The sequence below is a fragment of the Odocoileus virginianus genome, chromosome 24 (genome assembly GCF_023699985.2).
Source record: "Odocoileus virginianus isolate 20LAN1187 ecotype Illinois chromosome 24, Ovbor_1.2, whole genome shotgun sequence".
NCBI classification, from domain to species: domain Eukaryota; kingdom Metazoa; phylum Chordata; class Mammalia; order Artiodactyla; family Cervidae; genus Odocoileus; species Odocoileus virginianus.
The window spans coordinates 6620113-6639723 of NC_069697.1; the positions used below are offsets into that span (position 1 = coordinate 6620113).

Consider the following 19611-nt stretch of genomic DNA (forward strand, 5'->3'; position numbering starts at 1 on the left):
TTTCTATTTGCTACCTTGCATTCATATATAAATACAGTGTGAATTCGCATAGTGAGCAGTCTGCCTATGTGGTGTTCTTTTTCCATTTTACTTTTGTAATAATTTGGAAGATATTTAAATTGAATCCTTAGCAACCTAGCTGTTGGATACATGGAAAATGAAAAGATTTCATAATGAAATTTGGAGTGGTGAGTGTTAATGTGATAGCTTCTCTTAGGGGTCAGCAGACCACTAGTGTCGTTGTCCCAGCAGGTTACTCTGCGGTGTGACAGCTATATAGTGGCTGTACTCTGGCTGATGGTCTTGGAGTTATGTGGCTCTAGCCCCTACCCGTGGTGATTTGGAGCTATAGCATGTCACCGGAGAGAAACCACCTGCAGGAAGCCAATAAGTAATTCTGTCTGATTGGAATATAAACTGGATCCATCACAGTGTCCTTAGCAAACAGCAGACTACATGAGAGATCTCATCATGTGTCATGTATACACACACATATGTGTGTATGCTATTGTAATTGGTGATAGTTTCAAAATTGTCAAATATTTATGAAAATAGCATATGCCCCCAAATCTTCCAAGTAGTGTTGTGTTGGTTTAGAATTAATGTGATAATAACAAAAAAGAAAAAATGGCACAAGACAAAAATATTTTCAAAAGTCTCTTTTTTTCCCCAGGAATTTCACTCTTATGGAGTAGCGGTGACTGAACAGATGTATTAGGGACCCTGGGGTGATGCACTTTTATTTCTGTTACTTTTCATTGCAGGTTTTTAAGCACAGCAGAAAGTGTCTCTCTCAGCTTCCAAGTTTATGTTTTTAGTCTAAGTAAATACAAACCAACTCTTGTTCACTTTCTTGTAAATAGTTATTTTTGACCTTGAAAAAACTTTGAAATAGATGCCTGCTTTTATTACTAAAAATGTAAAGATTTTAACATAGAATTGAATGGTTTGCAAAGAGCATTTACAGTCAGTATTTTCTGGGCTTATTGTGAGGTTTTTAATGTACTTAGAAATGACATTCTCTTCACATTAAAACACAGTTTAAAGTATTAGAAATAAAACCATTTTATGCATGTACATCATAGTCTATGCCAGTGGCTCTCAAACATTAGCATACATCAAAATAACCTGAGGGGTTTGTTAAAACTCAGATTACAGGCTCCACCTTCAGAGTTCTGAGTTAGTGGCTCTCCAGTGACAACTGATAATTTTCACTTCTAGCAAGTTCCTAGATGACTCTGAGAATGTTGGCCTAGGGACCACAGTACTTCGAGAATCACTGGGCTGTGTTTAATATTTCTATCAGTCAATTCTTCACTGATAATTATAGGTACATGAAGAGAAATATCCGGGTCAGAAGCCTAGAAACCGTGAATTGCTAAGACTAATAGAGATTTATGCTCTTTTAATTTTGTGTTTCATTAATATGATTTTTTACATATTTTTCTGCCATATTATTTGGTCTTTGAAGGTTGGCCACTAATATTTACCTTGAATTTAAATTGCATCAATTATCAGACTGAGAGAAAAAGAAGTTAAGAGAATTTCAAGTATCATGCTTCTTTTTCCTGAGAAAACTATGGGAACTAAAAGTTCTCTTAACCGGTACTAATATGCAGATTTTAGCTCATGTTGCCACCTGGGTTATTAGAATTTTGCAAGCTGTTGGGATTCCCCATAGAGCATTCTATAAATGCCAGATGTTGTAGCAGTCAAATAAAGAAGATTTTTCCTCATATTTTCAGATGCATGTCACATGCAATGGAAATAACTATAGGAGGCCGGAATTAGGAAAGCTCGTGAGATATTTCCTTTTGTGTGGGCTAAGAGTACAGATTCTGAGGCAGAATATCTGGATTATTTGGCACCCTTACTGCTGAGACCTGGGGAAAATACTTCACCTCTATGTTTCAAGAACCTCATGTTTGAAATGGAATGATAATGTCTTCCTGTTAGGGAGCTTTGAGGATTGATTAGTGAAACCATTTAATGTACAAACAGTACCTTACTCTCAACAAATTATTAGTAGATACTACATCTTGGAAAAAGAATACTATAACGATCGAAGTTAAGTGAAAAAAAATAAATTAGTACCAGAATTGCACTGTATGATTATACTATCCAACTCCTTTTTAAAAAAAACTTAAAAGATGTCATATTCTCTATGGAAGAAAAGATCATTAAAAAGAAAAGCACTGTGAATTTAAAACAGGATCAGTTCAGTTCAGTTCAGTCTCTCAGTCATATCCAACTCTTTGCGACCCCACTGACTGAAGCACGCCAGGCCTCCCTGTCCATCACCAACTCCCAGAGCTTACTCAACCTCATGTCCAGTGAGTCAGTGATGCCATCCAACCATCTCATCCTCTGTCGTCCCCTTCTCCTCCCGCCTTCCATCTTTCCAGCATCAGGGTCCTTTCCCATGAGTCAGTTCTTCACATCAGGTGGCCAAAGTATTGACGTTTCAGCTTCAGCATTAGTCCTTCCAATGAATATTCAGGACTGATTTCCTTTTGGATTGACTGGTTGGATCTTCTTGCTGTCCAAGGGACTCTCAAGAATCTTCTCCAACACCACAGTTCAAAAGCATCAATTCTTTGGTGCTCAGCCTTCTTAATAGTCCAACTCTCACATCCATACATGATTACTAGAAAAAAAGCATAGCTTTGACTAGATGGATCTTTGTCAGGAAAGTAATGTCTCTGCTTTTTAATATGCTATCTAGGTTGGTCATAGGTTTTCTTCCAAGGAGCAAGTGTCTTTTAATTTCATGGCTGCAGTCACCATCTGCAGTGATTTTGAAGCCCCAAAAGTAAAGTCTTTCACTCTTTCCATTGTTACCCCATCTATTTGCCATGAAGTCATGGGACAGGATGCCATGATCTTAGTTTTCTGAATGTTGAGTCTTAAGCCAACTTTTTCACTCTCCTCTTTCACTTTCATCAAGAGGCATTTTAGTTCCTCTTCACTTTCTGCCATAAGGGTGGTGTCACCTGCATATCTGAGATTATTGATATTTCTCCTGGCAATCTTGATTCCAGCTTGTATTTCCTCCAGCCCAGCATTTCTCATCATGTACTCTGCATATAAGCTAAATAAGCAGGGTGACAATATACAGCTTTGACATAATCCTTTTCCTATTTGGAACCAGTCTGTTCCATGTCCAGTTCTAACTGTTGCTTCCTGACCTGCATACAGGTTTCTCAAGAGGCAGGTCAGGTGGTCTGGTATTCCCATCTCTTGAAGAATTTTCCACAGTTTGTTGTGATCCATGGTCTAAGGCTTTGGTGTAGTCAATAATGCAGAAGGAGATGTTTTTCTGGAACTCTCTTGCATTTTCAATGATCCAGAGGATGTTGGCAATTTGATCTCTGGTTCCTCTGCCTTTTCTAATTCCAGCTTGGACATCTGGAAGTTCATAGTTCATGTACTGTTGAAGCCTGGCTTGAAGAATTTTGAGCATTACTTTGCTAGTGTGTGAGATGAGTGCAATTGCACAGTAGTTTGAGCATTCTTTGGCATTGCCTTTCTTTGGGATTGGAATGACAACTGACATTTTCCCATCTGGTAGCCTCTGCTGAGTTTTCCAAATTTGTTGGTGTATTGAGTGCAGCACTTTCACAGCATCATCTTTTAGGATTTGAAATAGCTCAACTGGAATTCCATCACCTCCACTAGCTTTGTTCATAGTGATACTTCCTAAGGCCCAGTTGACTTCTCATTCCAGGATGTCTGTCTCTTCTCATTCCAGGATGTCTGTCTCTAGGTGAGTGATCACACCATCTTGGTTATCTAGGTCATGAAGATCTTTTTTATATAGTTCTGTACTGGGTAGATGCTTCTTATTTATATATTTTATTTCTGGCAGTGTTTAATGGATTACCCACTCATGAGGAAACTGCCCAGGATGATGGTCACACTTAAAATCTTAAGTGGAGGAGAAAATAGGACTTGAAAGCTGAAGCTGTCAGTCCATTTGCAGTGCTGAAATGGATCAGTGACTCATGACTGCAAACGGATGCCAGGGAGCCTTCACAGGATTGTGGGAAATGATTATTTGGATAAAGGAGCCAGGTGGCTAGAATATCACCAGATTTTCCTTTTGCATTACATTATGTCTGTTCCTGCTCATCTAAGATTTTCTTATTTCCAATAGCAATGAGGCAGACCTCATTTTGTTGTTTCGCTTTATTGCACTTCACCGATAATAGGTTTTTTTATAAATTGTATGTGTGTTACAGCCCTGCATCAAGCTTTCCCAGTAGTATTTTTTCACTTCATGTTTCTGTGTCACATTTTGGTATTTCTCACAATATTTCAGCCTTTTTCATTATTACTATATTTGTTATGATAATCTGTGATCAGTAATTTTTTTTTGATGTTACTGTTGAAAAAGATTATGACTTGCTGAAGGCTCAGATGATAAAATTTTTAGCAATAAAGTATTTTTAATTTAAGGTATGTAAATTTTTTCAACTTAATGGCTATTGCACTTAATAAACTACAGCATAGTGTAAACGTAGCTTTTATATGCACTGGATAACAAAATTCCTCTGACCTGCTTTGTTGAGACACTTGCTTTACTAAGGTATTCTAGAATGGAACCCACAATATCTCAGAGGTATGTCTATAGGGAGAGGTCATTAGATTCCAAGCTAATAATTTGTGGTATAAAGTTAAACAGATAAATGCAGTTGTAAATGAAAATGTCAATATAATTTGTTTCAGTAAATTCGGTAAAATGCACCCCTTGACTAAGAAAAGTCAAGGGGTGCATTTGACAGCTTCATACCAAAAACATGTCACTGGGATCCATAGAATTGCAAGCGTGAGATTTGAGAATATTGATGATAATTTGGTCCATCTGGCTTATGCTCAAAATAAATGCAGTAGGTGGTCTAGTTGTATTGTAGTCTCATATAGGAAATAACTCTCAAAGAACTTGAAAGCACTAAGTGCAGTAGTAATGGAAAGTGGTATTTTTGCATGAATATGAATTTTAATCATGTTTATTTAAGACTGGTAATCCCTTCACATGGAATGTATTATTAGTGATATTTGTGACATGTACCTGAAGTGTACATGTCATCATTAAGGCGTTTTCTTCTTTGCAGCCACAAATCAGATATTTTAAACAATTAAGAAATATTAATTTTTTATTAAAATATAAAAATGAAAGTATCATGTATATGTTATCTATATGGTTTGCATACAGATGGCCCGAAAGACTGAAAGCCAGACTCTTTTGGGTGGCTACTAAGTGGTAGACACTAATATTATAACTTCCTTGAAGTTTTAGTCTACTCCTGCCTTTTACAGTATTTTATTCTGACTCTTTTATCTACCCATCTGGTGTCTGTATTTTATTTTAGAGGATTTTATCAAATGTATTATAAGCTTCAACTCTATGTGCACACTATAAAGCTATGTTCACATGTCCACACATTTCTTAATGTCTTCTGGAATTAATTATAGGTCCCCCACTGGCCAGCTGCTTGATTCACTGGGTACCTTAAATTTTGCTGTCTTTGGTCTTAGAGATAACTACTGTTGTCAGAGAAAGACTTTCCAGTTCTGGAATGAGGCTGGAATGAAAATGGGGGGAAATATACTCCTGCATTTCTGAAGGAGAAAGAGTGCCAATAGAGGAAGACAGTTGCTGGAGTCTCAACTGCATGATGCATAATATTTAATTTCTCATTTTCATTCTTATGCTTCCACCCTCCTGCCTGACTGGTAACTCTCAGTCTGGAATTTCCCTGGTCTGTATTTCCAGGCTTTTAATGGTATGAGTGGGAGACAAGGAATTCTATAGCTCTTGTCTCTGGTTCCTCCCAGCTTCCATTTGGTCTGTTGCCCACACTTTCTGAGCTGTTCTGGGGTTCTATGGGAAAACTTCGTTGCATTGCTTTGGTATCTCCCTCTGCAGATCTTGTAGGTTTGATGTTTCTTTACTTCTCTTTGCTAAGTCATGTATCACTCTTTCATCTGCTTTCCATGTTCATGTATTATAGTCATGGAGTTAGAATTTTTGGTTTTTGCTCTTGCTCTTTTAAGGGAGAGTTTCTAGAAAATACCAGGGTGGTGAAGTATTTATTTCACTATGAGAAAGAAAAGTCTTACATCTTAACTTACTGTTCAGTTGCTAAGTCATGTCCAGTTCTCTGTGACCCATTAGACTGTACACGCCGGGCTTCTCTTGTCCTTCACTGTCTCTCTGAGTTTGCTCAAACTCATGTGTGTTGAGTCGGTGATGTCATCCAACCATCTCATCCTCTGTCACCTCCTTCTTGTCTTGCACTCAATCTTTCCAGCATCACAGTATTTTCCAAGGAGTCGGTTCTTCGCATCAGGTGCCCAGAGTATTGGAGCTTCAGCTTCAGCATCAGTCCTTCCAATGAATATTCAAGGTTGATTTCTTTTAGGATTGACTGGTCTGATCTCTTTGCTGTCCAAGGAACTATCAAGAGTCTTCTTCAGCCCCACAGTTTGAAAGCATCAGTTCTTAGGTGCTCAGCTTTCTTTATGGTCCAACTCTACATCTGTACATGACTACTGGAAAAACCATAGCTTTGACTGAATGGACCTTTGTCAGCAAAGTGATGTCTCTGCTTTTTGATATGCTATCCAGGTTTGTCATAGCTTTTCTTCCAAGGAGCAAATGTCTTCTAATTTCATGGCTGCAGTCACTGTCCATAGTGCTTTTAGAGTCCAAGAAAATAAAGTCTGTCACTGTTTCCATTGTTTCCCCATCTATTTGCCGTGAAGTTATGGGACTGGAAGCCATGGTTTTAGTTTTATGAATGTTAAGTTTTAAGCCAGCTTTTTCACTCTCCTCTTTTACCCTCAATAAGAGGCTTTTTAGTTTCTCTTCCTTTTCTGCCATTAGAGTGGTATCATCTGCATATCTGAGGTTGTTGATATTTCTCCCAGCAATCTTGATTCCAGCTTGTGCTTCATCCAGCCCTACATTTCTCATAATGTCCTCTGCATATAAGTTAAATAGGCATGGTAACAATATACAGCCTTGACGTACTCCTTTCCCAATTCAGAACCAGTTCATTGTTCCATGTTCAGTTCTATTGCTTCTTGACCTGCATACATCTTTCTCAGGAGGCAGGTAAGGTGGTCTTGTATTCCCGTCTCTGTGTAATTTAGTTTGTTGTGATCGCCACAATCAAAGGATTTAGCATAGTCAATGAAGCAGATGTTTTCTTCTGGAATTCCCCTGCCTTTTCTGTCATCAAATGGATGTTGGCAATTTGATCTCTGGTTCCTCTGCCTTTTCTAAATACAGTTTGTATATCTGGAAGTTCTCAGTTCACATACTGTTGAAACCTAGCTTGAAGGATTTTGAGCATTACCTTGCTAGCATGTGAAATCCACTTAAGTAATCTCCTTTATTGTTTTACTCTGTTCCAAACTATCCTCCATAGCTGTACTAGAGCTACAGGTTAGAAATACAGTCATATCTGTCAGTTTTATGTCTCCTACATAAGAGTAAGCTTTCACCTAAACTATTGACATATCCTTCTTTGCCCAGGACCCTTACCTGATTCCTGTTATCTTTTCTCTAGCTTTTCAATGTGCTTCTTCCCCATGCTCTAAACAAATGGAATTATTCTGAACAAATGGATTCAGAATTCAGAATATGAAATACACCCCCCTCTGTTTCATTATCCTTCATCATAGATATGGGATATGCTTTTCCCTTCTCTCTGCTTGTCAAAGCTCATCCTTTTGGATGGCATTCCTCAATCTTCCATCATTCTTCTAGAACCTTCATAGTTGTGGCTTTTTTTTTAATCTTTTTTTTTTTTTGCCATTTTTCTTTGAGCAAAGTTGCTTTTAAAAACTGGAGTAAATTGGCTTCAGAAGGAACTTTTCTTCTCAAGTCAAGTGGGAGCTATCCTGTAATTTTTAGGTAAGAAGGTAAATTACTTAATAATTTAATAATCTTGCACTTTAAAGCAGTTCCTATCTATAGTATATAGAATAGTTTAGCACTTAGCCTGCCTAACTTAGAAACAATTGCTAGGACTTTTAAAGTAATTTGTGTGAGAGATGATGAAAAGTTGAACCAGAACAATTACATCAGCGATGGAGCTGAAGGGTCAGAAGGCATGAAGAAGATAGAGTTAACAGAACTGGGTTAGAGATTGGATGTGAGAAAGAAAAAATAGTAAAAGGAAATTATCAGAGTTTATTTTATGCTTACTTTAGAATTTACCTGCTTTCAAAGTCCTTCTTCTGATTTGCTGGGTTGTTTATTCATTAATATTCATTTTTTTAACTTCTTCAACAATTTTTTATTAAGTAACTGCTTTTCAGCTCATTTGTTCAACAAGTTTTTATTCACTGACTACTGTATGCCAGGGAATACAGTAGGCACTTTGGATATAAGGTCAACAAAACTAAATAAGTCAGTCTAGTAGGGAAAGCTAATTAAATAATCAGTCATACAAGGGCTTACATATCAGTGATTAAAAAAGTGACTACCCTAGGAAAAAATGGGCAAATACACAATTAACTCATCAAAGAAATACAGTGGCAATGAAGTTCCCCCTCAAAAGTGCTGAGAAGCACTACTTCTGAATCTGGGAGGTAGCTTTTCAGAAAAGTTGGTCAGTTTAAACATTCATCTGGAAGTTTATAGGAATGCCCTGTCACACTCTTGCCAGCACTAATTATTATCATATTTCTTTGCTAATTCTGTAAGCAAAATTAATGTTCACTTTTAATCAACATCCAAACGTGAATTGTTTGAAAAACTTCATAAGCGATATGTTCCTAGTAGCTGAGTTAATCATATAGTCGGTGAATCTATTACATACATTGTGATGATACTGATATTATCAAAAGCCTTTAATGTGTTCATTTTATAATAGTACCTCTTTGGGACTTCCGAGATGGTGCATGGTAAAGAATCCACCTGCCAATGTAGGAGACGCAAGAAATGTGCGTTCTGTCCCTGGGTCAGGAAGATCTCTTGGAGAGGGAAATGGCAACCCACTCCAGTATTCTTGAGTGGAGAAATCCCACGGACAGAGAAGCATGGTGGGCTAGAGTCCTTGGGCTTGCAAAGAGTCGGACATGACTGAGCACGTACATTCACTCATAGCCCTCATATGGAGATTTCTATAAGGTCTGCAAGAGGCATGACACTGACCTCCATGGGTCTTTGGTCTTACCAGTTCTGTGATAACAACTGAAGATCCAGTTTGGGGTCAAATTTCAAGCTGACTAAAAATAGCATGTTTTAAATCTTAAATCCTTTGTAATTTTTCTAATCCTTTTGTCCAAATTTGCTATTATTCAGGGATTTTTGAGTCATATACTGAGGTGTATAAAATTATAGCTTTTAAGTCTCTATTCCTATTCAGCAGGAGAAAATGGATTTTTCCCAAATGAAAGTATTCAGGTACTTCCAGTTTAAAGCCCGGTGTGACCAGAAAAGGCGCAGTCGATTCTGGAGTCTTCGCCTTCCCTGTGCACATTTCTTTCTGAAGGGCAGTCTGGGAGGTTGGTGCACAGGGTCACTTGTTCCCATGGCTCTGTGATGCCACGTCTTCTGGGCCACCATTCCCGTCTGCTGCTGCCTGGTGAGTGGTGAAACTTAGGCGGCCTGTCAGACTGTACTGATCATAACCTGTGATCACATCTTTCTTACTTTTTGTCCTTTCGCGTGTCAGTTCTCAGCATTCTTCCTGTCCTGATTTCCAATACTCTCTAGGACAGTGGCTTGCCTTAGATAGTTCCATATTGTTTTCAGGAATTGGAAAAAGCAAAAACAAACAAACAGATGATGTCCCATAACTTTTTGGTACATGTGATGCTTTGTGGATCTCTCTTGGGTCCAAATGTTACTGTGAAATTCTACCTAGACAAGCAGCCTGTTAGGTCACACCTTAGCACCTTTCCTTTCTTCCAGTTCTCTTGCCAGTACTAGTTCTCTTTCTGGGAAAACTACTTCCCTAATCCACCACTTATGGCTTATCTTTCATGTGCTTAGTACTTTGCTGATTTATATAATGCAGAAGCCTCTTATTGCCATGGAAATTCTTGGCTTTCAGAATGATTTCTGTCTGCTGTGGATTTAGGAGAGCCTATTTGACTTCTGAAAGTCAGTAATTTTAATAAACTGAAGAGTGGTGCTTATGGGAATGTCACTACTCCTTGACTGTTGGGGAGAAACTAATGGTATAAGTAAATGCAGGATTAAAACTGGCTCAACTAATATTTAAAAATTATCAGACTTCATTTATAATATTTTCTAATTAGGTTATCAGTTCAGTCACTCAGTCATGACCAGCTCTTTGTGACCCCATGGACTGCAGCACGCCAGGCTTCCCTGCCCATCACCAACTCCCAGAGCGTGCTCAAACTCATGTCCATTGAGGTGGTGATGCCTTCCAACCATCTCATCCTCAGTCGTCCCCTTCTCCTCCTGCCTTTGATCTTTCCCAGTATCAGGGTCTTTTCCAGGGAGTCAGTTCTTCGCATCAGGTGACCAAAGTATTGGGGTTTCAGCTTCAGCATCAGTCCTTCCAATGAATATTCAGGACTATAGGTTATAGGTTAATGTATTTCTATTAAAATAGATTCTTGACTAAATAGTCTGTCTTTCACAACCTACTTATCTACATTCTTTTGATCATTTAACACTCATTATAAATAAATTGTTGTCTCTCACTGACACATTTGTGTGCCTCTGTGCAGTATATGCAATAATAAAAAGTCATAATTATTTTATTTAACTGTCAGGTTACTTAAAATACACTCATCAAATTCTGAAATTATGGTTAAAAAATTCAGGAATAGATTGCTGTGATACACAACAGCAGTACATTTTGTTGTCAGTAGTTAAAAAGAAGTCATCATGAGCAAAAGTTTAAGACTCCATGGAGAATCAAAGTAGAACTCATGATGTTGTTTCACTGTGACAAAACAAAAGCAATGTGGTGTCTGTGTTTGTCTTCTATTTTTGTTTGCTTTATGTGTTTTGCCATATTTATTTATCCATTTGCAGTTTTATTGAGAAATAATTGATATGTATCACTCTATAAGTCTAAGGCATACAGCCGGATAGTTTAGTTATATATGCCAGTTGTGTGCTAAGTAGCCACAGTCGTGTCCGACTCTATGGGACTCTATGGACTAGCCTTCCAGGCTCCTCTGTCCATGGGATTCTCCACACAAGAATGCTGGGTGGATTGCCATCTCCTGCTCCTCCAGGGTATCTTCCCAACCCAAGGATCGAACCCATGTCTCTTACGTCTCCTGCATTGGCAAGTGAGTTCTTTACCACTAGCACTACCTGGGAAGCCTTTGGTTTACGAATACTGTGAAATTATTACTACAGTAGGTTCGTTAACATCCATCTTCTCACATAGAGTAAAAAGGAAAAAGCGGGAAGGAGGAAGTCTTTTCCCCACATTCACACCGGTGTTTATTATCTCATCTTTTTGATAACAGCCGTTCTAACAGGCATGAGGTAATATCACATTGTGGTTTTAATTTGCATTTCCCTAATGATTGATAATACTGAACATCTTTCCTTATACCTGTTGGCCTTCTGTATATTTTCTTTAGAGAAATGTCTATTCAGATCCTTTGCCTATTTTTAATTGGATTATTTGTATTTTTTCCTATTGCATTATATGATTTTTTAAAATGTATTTTAGATATTAATTCCTTCACCACATGAGTAGTTTGCAAATATTTTCGCCATTTTATGGGTAGTCTTTTTGCTTTATTGATAGTTTCTTTTGCTGTGTCAAAGCTTTTTAGTTTGGTACAGTCCCATTTGTTCTTTTCTTAATTTTATTTTTTGAGCTTTACATGTCATATTCAAAAATTCATTCCCAAGACCTATGTCAAAAGACAGGTCAATAAAGACCTGTGTTTATTTCTAGGAGTTTCATAGTTTCAAGTCTTGGTCCATTTTGAGTTAATTTTTGTAAAGTGCTATAAGTCATGGGTGCAGTTTCATTCTTTCACATGTGAATATCTAATTATCTCAGCACCATTTACTGAATTAACTGCCTTTTCTTGTTGAGTGTTCTTAGACCCTTTGTCAAATGTTACTTGAATGTATATGCTTGGGTTATTTTTAGGTTTTTCAGTTTAGTTCCATTGGTCTATTTATTGGTTTTTATGCCACTATCATATTGTTTTGATGACCATAGCTTTATAGTATGGCTTGAAATCAGGAATATTGCCTTCTCTCTGACCCTATTATTTTGTAAATTAAAAATAAGCATTGTGAAAGAAATATTTTAGTGTATGTGCTGCTGAAGTGAGCACTGTAAAAGAAAAATGATAGGATCAATACTTAAGAGATCATTATAACTTGCAGCAATTTTCCTTCATTAGTTAGGTTATCTGCATTTGGGTAGACAGCTAATATTTAAGGATTTGACAGTGATACTGATGAATTATGTTAATAAAATAATTACAATTAACATATTTTATATTGAAACATGAACTACTAACACTATTTGACACTTAACACATATTTAGTAAGTGAAAGGCCTTGTTCCAAGAGTATAAATTTATTCAGTCCTCACAATAATTCCATTAGTAGATAATACTACTATTACCAGCTTATAGGTGAGAAAAATCTGATGCTGAGACGAAATAAATGTTCATTCAGTATCCACATGGCTATTCAATGGCAGAGCAGAAATTTCAACCCTGTAGATTGTTCCTTAAAGAATACCTGCTGTTGCATACAGGCCCTAAAACACATGCTGATAAATATGAAGTATAAAATATGCCATGGTGCAATTCATTCTATTATTTTAAATTACTGTGAATGAAAAATTGGACATACAAATATGCTAGAGCTTCTAAGTAGCACTTGGGTAAGTGTAATCTCATTAATTCTTCTGAATTAACTGAAATATAATTACTACATGAGATAACATTTATACTCATAACATTGCAGTTAAAATGATTGAGGAAAGTTGGCTTAAGATGCTTACGGGTAAATGCTATTTAAAGTTTTGGTCAGAACTTTGATGACTTAAATACTCAGTGATCTTGCTATAGAAAATACAAAATATTGATTTATGAGTAATTTGATGTTATTTTCAATTATATAGTTTTCTTCACACACATAAAAAACCCCTCTAATTCAATTCTACAAAATATGTTAACATACATTTTGCTCATTCAACTGAGGTTAGAAGGTTAAATGATGTGATTGTTTTAGTGGAAATTAACCAAGGGCAACTTTGGAGCTCGGATCCAAAAACCTGGTCATGATTTCACCATTCTGAATTCACCATTCTGTTCAAATAAATTCTGTATTTACTTGAACAACAGATTTTAATGATGGTTGACAAGGTTGTTTATATCTGCTCTCATCAGATTATTACAGTAACTTTATTGATGATTTTTAAACCCATTTATATACCATGTGTTCTTTACTTGAAGATTGTCTTCGTAAAGACACACTTCCTATTTCCACTCTTTTAAATTTTAAGTTTTAATTTATTAAAGATATGAAACTATAAGCTTATATTTAAAATTTTAAATGTATAAAAGTTTCTAGGTAATTGTTTTATATTTCATCATCTATATTATAACCTTTTGGAAAACACTGATTTATTTTAATCAAATCTTCTACACAGTAGAAGGACTATTAGAAGGACTAAGTAAAATACATAGGAACTAATTTTTAAGTTCATTTATTTAATCTGAATATATTTTTCTGATTGCATCTAAGTCAGAGTTATTGTCTGAGCAAAATTTCACATGTTGGAGATGCTGGACAAGTCAAAGCACTTGGGCTTGGGATTCCTCTAGAAGAAATCCTGGACCAAGTGAAAAAATGTTTCTTGAGCTCAGTGAGAGGCTTTCTCAACAAGGTCTTGAAGCCAACCAGCTGGCTTCCCATCTGTTTTCTCACCTAAGTCCCAGAGGGCTTTGGATAGAGGATAAGGCACTGTTGGCGTGCATTTGGAGAATTAAAGTAATATTGTTTTTACTTTTAATGCATTCTGTTTTGTATATATTTAAATAAATATTAAATAAGCACTATCTCTGCAATTTAATGCCTTCATTTAAAAGAAAAAAAGCATCCATGTAGTATGAGCTTTGTCAGAGGTGGTGTAACGATGGAGGCATTCACTGCAGGCCTGGATGAGAACAGTGCAGCCTCAAAAGTGGACACATTCCTCGGAGTTTGGATGGGGGACAGATCTGTGGCCTCAGTGAATTAGATAGCAGGAGTCAGAGATGTGACTAGTGTAAGAAAGCGAGGAATACAGTTTCTCCCATCTTCGGCTGCCAATACTTCCACATTTTTTAACCTTTGCGCAATGATAACATCAACAAATATTTGTTGGAAAGCCACCATAGCAAATAGCATTTAGATGCCATAAACTAATAATAATAGGCCTTTTTTCAGGATTAACTCTGTGACAGGCCCTTTACAAGTTCAATCTTATTAGTCCTGACATAATACTATAAGTATTGCATCATCCTTATTTTGCAGATGAGGAATCAGGTTTAGAAGATATAAGTAATTTGCTCAAGGTCCCAGGGGGTAGCGAATAGTCTGCTGGGCCTCCAAGCCATGTGTGTTTGACCCAGAACTCATATTCTTCATCATTGTGCGTCCTTTAAAGTCAGTTAACTGGTCCTTATAAATTACTCGCTGCCTCGGGGATAGGCACAAATAAAGTCTGGCTCACATTGAACTTTCTACTAGGCACCAAATTATTAATGCTATCGTTCGACTGATGTGTAGGTAAAGGGAAAGTGCTCAATTTTTTAAGATTATGAACAGTGCAAATCTTATAAAATTAAAATTTTGCCATAACACAAATAGAATAAAATCTTAATTAAGGAAGATGATCAACAAATAAAAATGTCAATCTAGAAATTAGGCTTGTTTTCTAATCAAGGAGACAGTTGTGCAAGTGATTTTTCTTACACTTTAATAATCTTTAGTATAAAGATAATGAATGTGAAGACAGAAGATGTAGTGTTGCCATCATATATGTTTTTCTTAACGCAGTAGACTATACCTCAAATTATTGATATCTTTCAGAACACATTCTACCAGTACATATGCACTAAGATGCCACCTTATGTTTTCTAAAATAAAGAAACACTCTTTTTCTTTTGTGTTATATTTTGAAATGTTTGTACCTAGGATCCGTTAAAAAACACTTGGCAGCCCCGTTTTTAGATTTTGGTCCTGTAAAAAATACTAGTATAGGTATGTGCCAAGACACATATATAAGATGTCGCTTACAAATTTAGAAGTGATAGAAACATTTCTAAACAAAATAAGTACCTTTCACTAGGGGGGATTGATGCTATGTATAATATAACATCAAAAATAGTGATAAATTTTTGTAAAATGGTTTTGGAAGTATTATTAAAATATTATTACATAAAAAGCTGAAAATGCAGAGTGATAGGTAAAATTGAGCTAGATTTGGTTATGCATTCTGTCATGAGTGTGTGTATATGGTGTGTAATATGATGTCGTGTGGTGAAGTGTGTAGGTGTAGAAAAAGTTCTAGAACTATTTATATCAAGTTATTCAAAAGTGGGTGGGGTTGCAAGTTGTGGGAAACTTTTATTTGTCCGGTTTTTACACTTCTTTTTTACTTTATTTTTATAAAAAACATGTATTAATTTTGTTAAAATTTTTTTTCTTTTTTTGCATTTTGCTTGGGTCTCAATGCTCATGACCACAAGGCACAACTTACCTTTCCAGTCTGCTTTGTCCTAATTTCAGGCATCCTGCCTTAATTACATGATTTTCAACTGTGCCCTTGATTCCTGTGTTCCTTCGCCTCTCTGTATCTTGTACCCTCTGGGGGAAAGCCCTTCCCTTCACTTCCTATCTTCAGGTTCTGTTATGTTGCCAGTTCTAATTCCAGTGCTGCTTCTATAATGCATTTTTATATTTCTCAGTTATTTGTCCTCCTCTATTCTTATTTCAAGTTTACATTCTTCTATCACATCAATGTTATGGTCTGCCTTGTAATAAGTGTACTAATATGTCCATGTAAGCCTCTCATGGAATTGAAATTTTATCATTATAATTAGATTATATTACATCAGTAAGTGCCTGTAACACTTGAAAAATTAGTAATATTTTATTTTTGTGAAGTTTTTGAACAGTTTCAATTTTTTCCTCTATCATAACCTGTTATTGGAGAGACACCTCTACTTTATATAGATAGCCAAGCTTAGAGTTCATAATATACCTCAATTCTATATTATATTTAATTTCTATATAATAGGTGCATATACTTCCTCTGTTCTCTTATAAAAACACATTATGAGAAGCTGAAATGGGATTTGACAATTCAAATAAAATAGCTTAGGCATCTGCAATTATTTCATAAAATGATGCCAAAATATTATCACATGCAGTAACTCACATGACAGATTTAATAAAGTCTGCTCAGAGAAACACACATTTTTATAGTGAGATTCCTATATAAGTCAATCCAGGTGGCTTCCTTTTACAAGGACAGACAGGATTATTTTCAGTATGAGGGAACCAGAGGCAAGAGAGTAAAAACTGAAACTGATTTGCAAACAGGAGCTTCCTCACTAGTCATCCAGGAAGGGAGTTTTGCTCTGTCACAAGTGACTAGTCCCTGGTTTTTAAAAAGAGTGAATTTAAAAATTATTTTACAACTATTTCCTTTTGAGCTATGACTTCTTAAGCTGGAATGTGATCCAGAATAACATCCCTTTGTATCCAACATTTGCCTGAAGCATTTTTATTGCCTCTCTTTTCCCTCATCTCATCTCACTTCTTCCCTCCCTCTGTTCAACAGATTTACACAGACTGGGCCAACCACTACCTTGCAAAATCGGGCCACAAGCGGCTGATCAAGGATTTGCAACAAGACATTGCAGATGGAGTACTGCTAGCAGAAATCATCCAGATCATTGGTAAGACCTACCCTCTGGAAAAAAAAAAAAACAAAACAAAACTTGAAAGTCTCTGCCCCCACCTACTTTGGGTAAAATAAAATTTAAGTCGAATGCTTAGAAACTTGGTCCATGTGTCTGGGAGATTAATGTAGCTCTCCCTGTGATTTAATTAAAATGTTTATGTGAGAATGTTTGAAGAAGGCAGTTTGGCCATACTCGTACATGGCTAGAGCTGTATCTTTGCATACACTGAATTGTCAGAAATGAACGCTTCATTAAACCATATGTCTCCCATGTGTGCTGCCTGCTAGCTGGAGCAACTCATACACTCTGAGATTCCTTGAAACTGTATCCTGATCCAGCAGGGACAATTGTGAAAGGTTTCATGTCAGCAGTCATTTGGCACAAGCTGAGGAATTAGCAGCAACTTCCTTCTCAGTCACTTTTTTTTTTTTTTATTTGCCTGGTTTCTGCATATGGACTTGGCGGCTGCTAACAAGTATGTCCTCCTATACACAGCTTAGGAGACACAGTGAATGTAGCAGCAGCGTTTTGCTTGTTTTTTTCCTTTTTTTTCCCTTAGTCTCCTGTGTGTGTGTTTCACTTCATGGCTTAAGCATGTTGTTCTTTTTTTCTCTCTTTTATTTTATTTCTTGGCTTTAGCAAATGAAAAAGTTGAAGATATCAATGGATGTCCTAGGAGTCAATCTCAGATGGTAAGAATCATGTTTATTCTAAATATAATGCCTGTCTTCACTTCCAGAGTTAACTGCATTTATAAATGGACTAGGAATTTCTTTTGCATATGTTCCTGCTTATTCAAGAAACCATTTGACTGTATTCTATCATGTATGTATATTTTCTTTGGGTGCAATTTAGGAAAAAGTGATAGCATCAGTATGTTTGAATATGTATGACTTTTGAAAAAAGTCTCCAGGTGTTTTATCAGATCCTTGACATTTTTTTGTAAAGTTCTGATGTCTGAATAATTTCACTGGTGGTAGGAAATCCCATTTCCAGTTTTAAGTGGAGCCTTTTTGTCTGAACAACTGATTTGAAGAACAAAAGTTTGTCATGTGCATTTTAAAAATATATAAAGAGTATTTTCTTTGCTCATAACAAAGTCCAGTATAAACATATGGACTCTTCAGCACTTTTGGAAATGACTCTCTAAAGGCAGGCTGCTGGTTTTGCTGAGCAGGGACTAACTAGGGGATATGATTCATAGCCTTTTCCAGAAAGTCGCCGATCTAGGTCTATATCTCCCCCAGCCCTCTCTTATCTTGACCAGTTGGTAAAGGGTAGAATTTCGTAATAAAACAATAGATTGATAAACTGCTGAGATAGAAGCCCACCCCTTTATTAATTAAATAACCACAACTTAATTTTATAGGACAAACTGACACCAAAATGCCTTAGCTGAAGTTATATCAGTAGATATAATTAGGAGTGACAGCCAAAATTCAGAAGATGAGGTTTCTCCAAAACTCTTTCTAGCATAGAATAGACATTTAAAATAAAAATAATGAGTAGTTGATTGACAGCAATAGGGAGAATGAAAAGAAATGATAAACTTTTTGACCTGCTAACCTGATATAGGTAGTGTTGGGAAACTGAAATCCAAAATGATAAAAAAAAATTTAGTTTTAAAGAGTGATTAACTAGCGTGTCTGGTGTGTGTGTGTGTTTAAGCCCTCTAAGGACCTATTACAGTGTCATGAACTCTCTGTCGCTGTTGTGAAAAAAATGACTATAAAGAAAGATTCTCTGTAAAACACTTTAGTTTTAGGGAAGGTTCCTGATCTAATCACTCTGGGCACAGAGATGACTCTATAAGAATTAGTTATGGTTGTTTCCTAAAGTTTTCCTGGAAGCAATTACAATACCTTCGGGCCCTGCTGCAGTGAAAGCTCCTTAAAGTTGGTAAAGACATGTAACTTCTCTGAGCCTCTGCTTTCTCATCTGTAAAATGAGCCCTAATTACAATATGATAATAACATGTAACTATGGACATGCTTTACTACCTAACCTGTTATGGAAATGCAGAATATTACTGCTACAAACTTTATAAAGGGCACATTCACTAATTAATACCTGTTAAAAATTTTTAAGGTTTCTTATTTAAAAGCACTATAGTCCCTGAATATCACATGTTATGTTTCTCAAACCCAACACTATTGGTTTTACTTCCCTTATTTCAATCATCAAGAGATGTTGGATACTAAAATTCTTATCTTCACCGCTGTCATTCCAACTTGATTCTGATAACAATTCAATGAATAGCCAAGCTATTGCTTCATGATAGATAACAAACAAACCTCCAAAGCTCATAACTATAGACAGAGATGCTGCAGTCCTTGGATATTCATCTGAAACATCTGTGCCTGAGATTCTGAAAATATGAAAATATCTCATAAGATTCTCTTAATTTTATTGCTTCCTGCTCATTTAGCCCTCAAATGTCATATAACATCTAGTATACATGTTATGTTGATATTTCTGCTTCTGATGGAAAAAAAAAAACAGAAAAATCAAAACCTGAGAAATGCATATGTTATAAAATAGGTGTTTTTTTCCAGCCAAAAGTCTTAGTCAGAATGACACTGAAATTATGAGTAACAGTGACTTGTAACCTCATTTTTTGTTGTTTTTTTTTTGTGGTTGAATTTTTAATCTGAAATTGCCATGGCTTCC

At 36.3% G+C, this 19611-nt stretch overlaps 1 protein-coding gene across 8 annotated transcripts in view; it reads left to right on the forward strand.

The window, feature by feature from the left end:
- The window catches only part of NAV3 (neuron navigator 3), an 889111-nt gene that overhangs the window by 604929 nt on the left and 264571 nt on the right, over positions 1-19611 (forward strand). For all 8 annotated transcript variants that reach the window (XM_070454242.1, XM_070454243.1, XM_070454238.1 and 5 more), the window contains 2 exons: positions 16818-16935; positions 17581-17633. In XM_070454242.1, coding sequence (XP_070310343.1) covers positions 16818-16935; positions 17581-17633 — 171 coding nt within the window. The remainder of the gene's footprint in view (positions 1-16817; positions 16936-17580; positions 17634-19611) is intronic.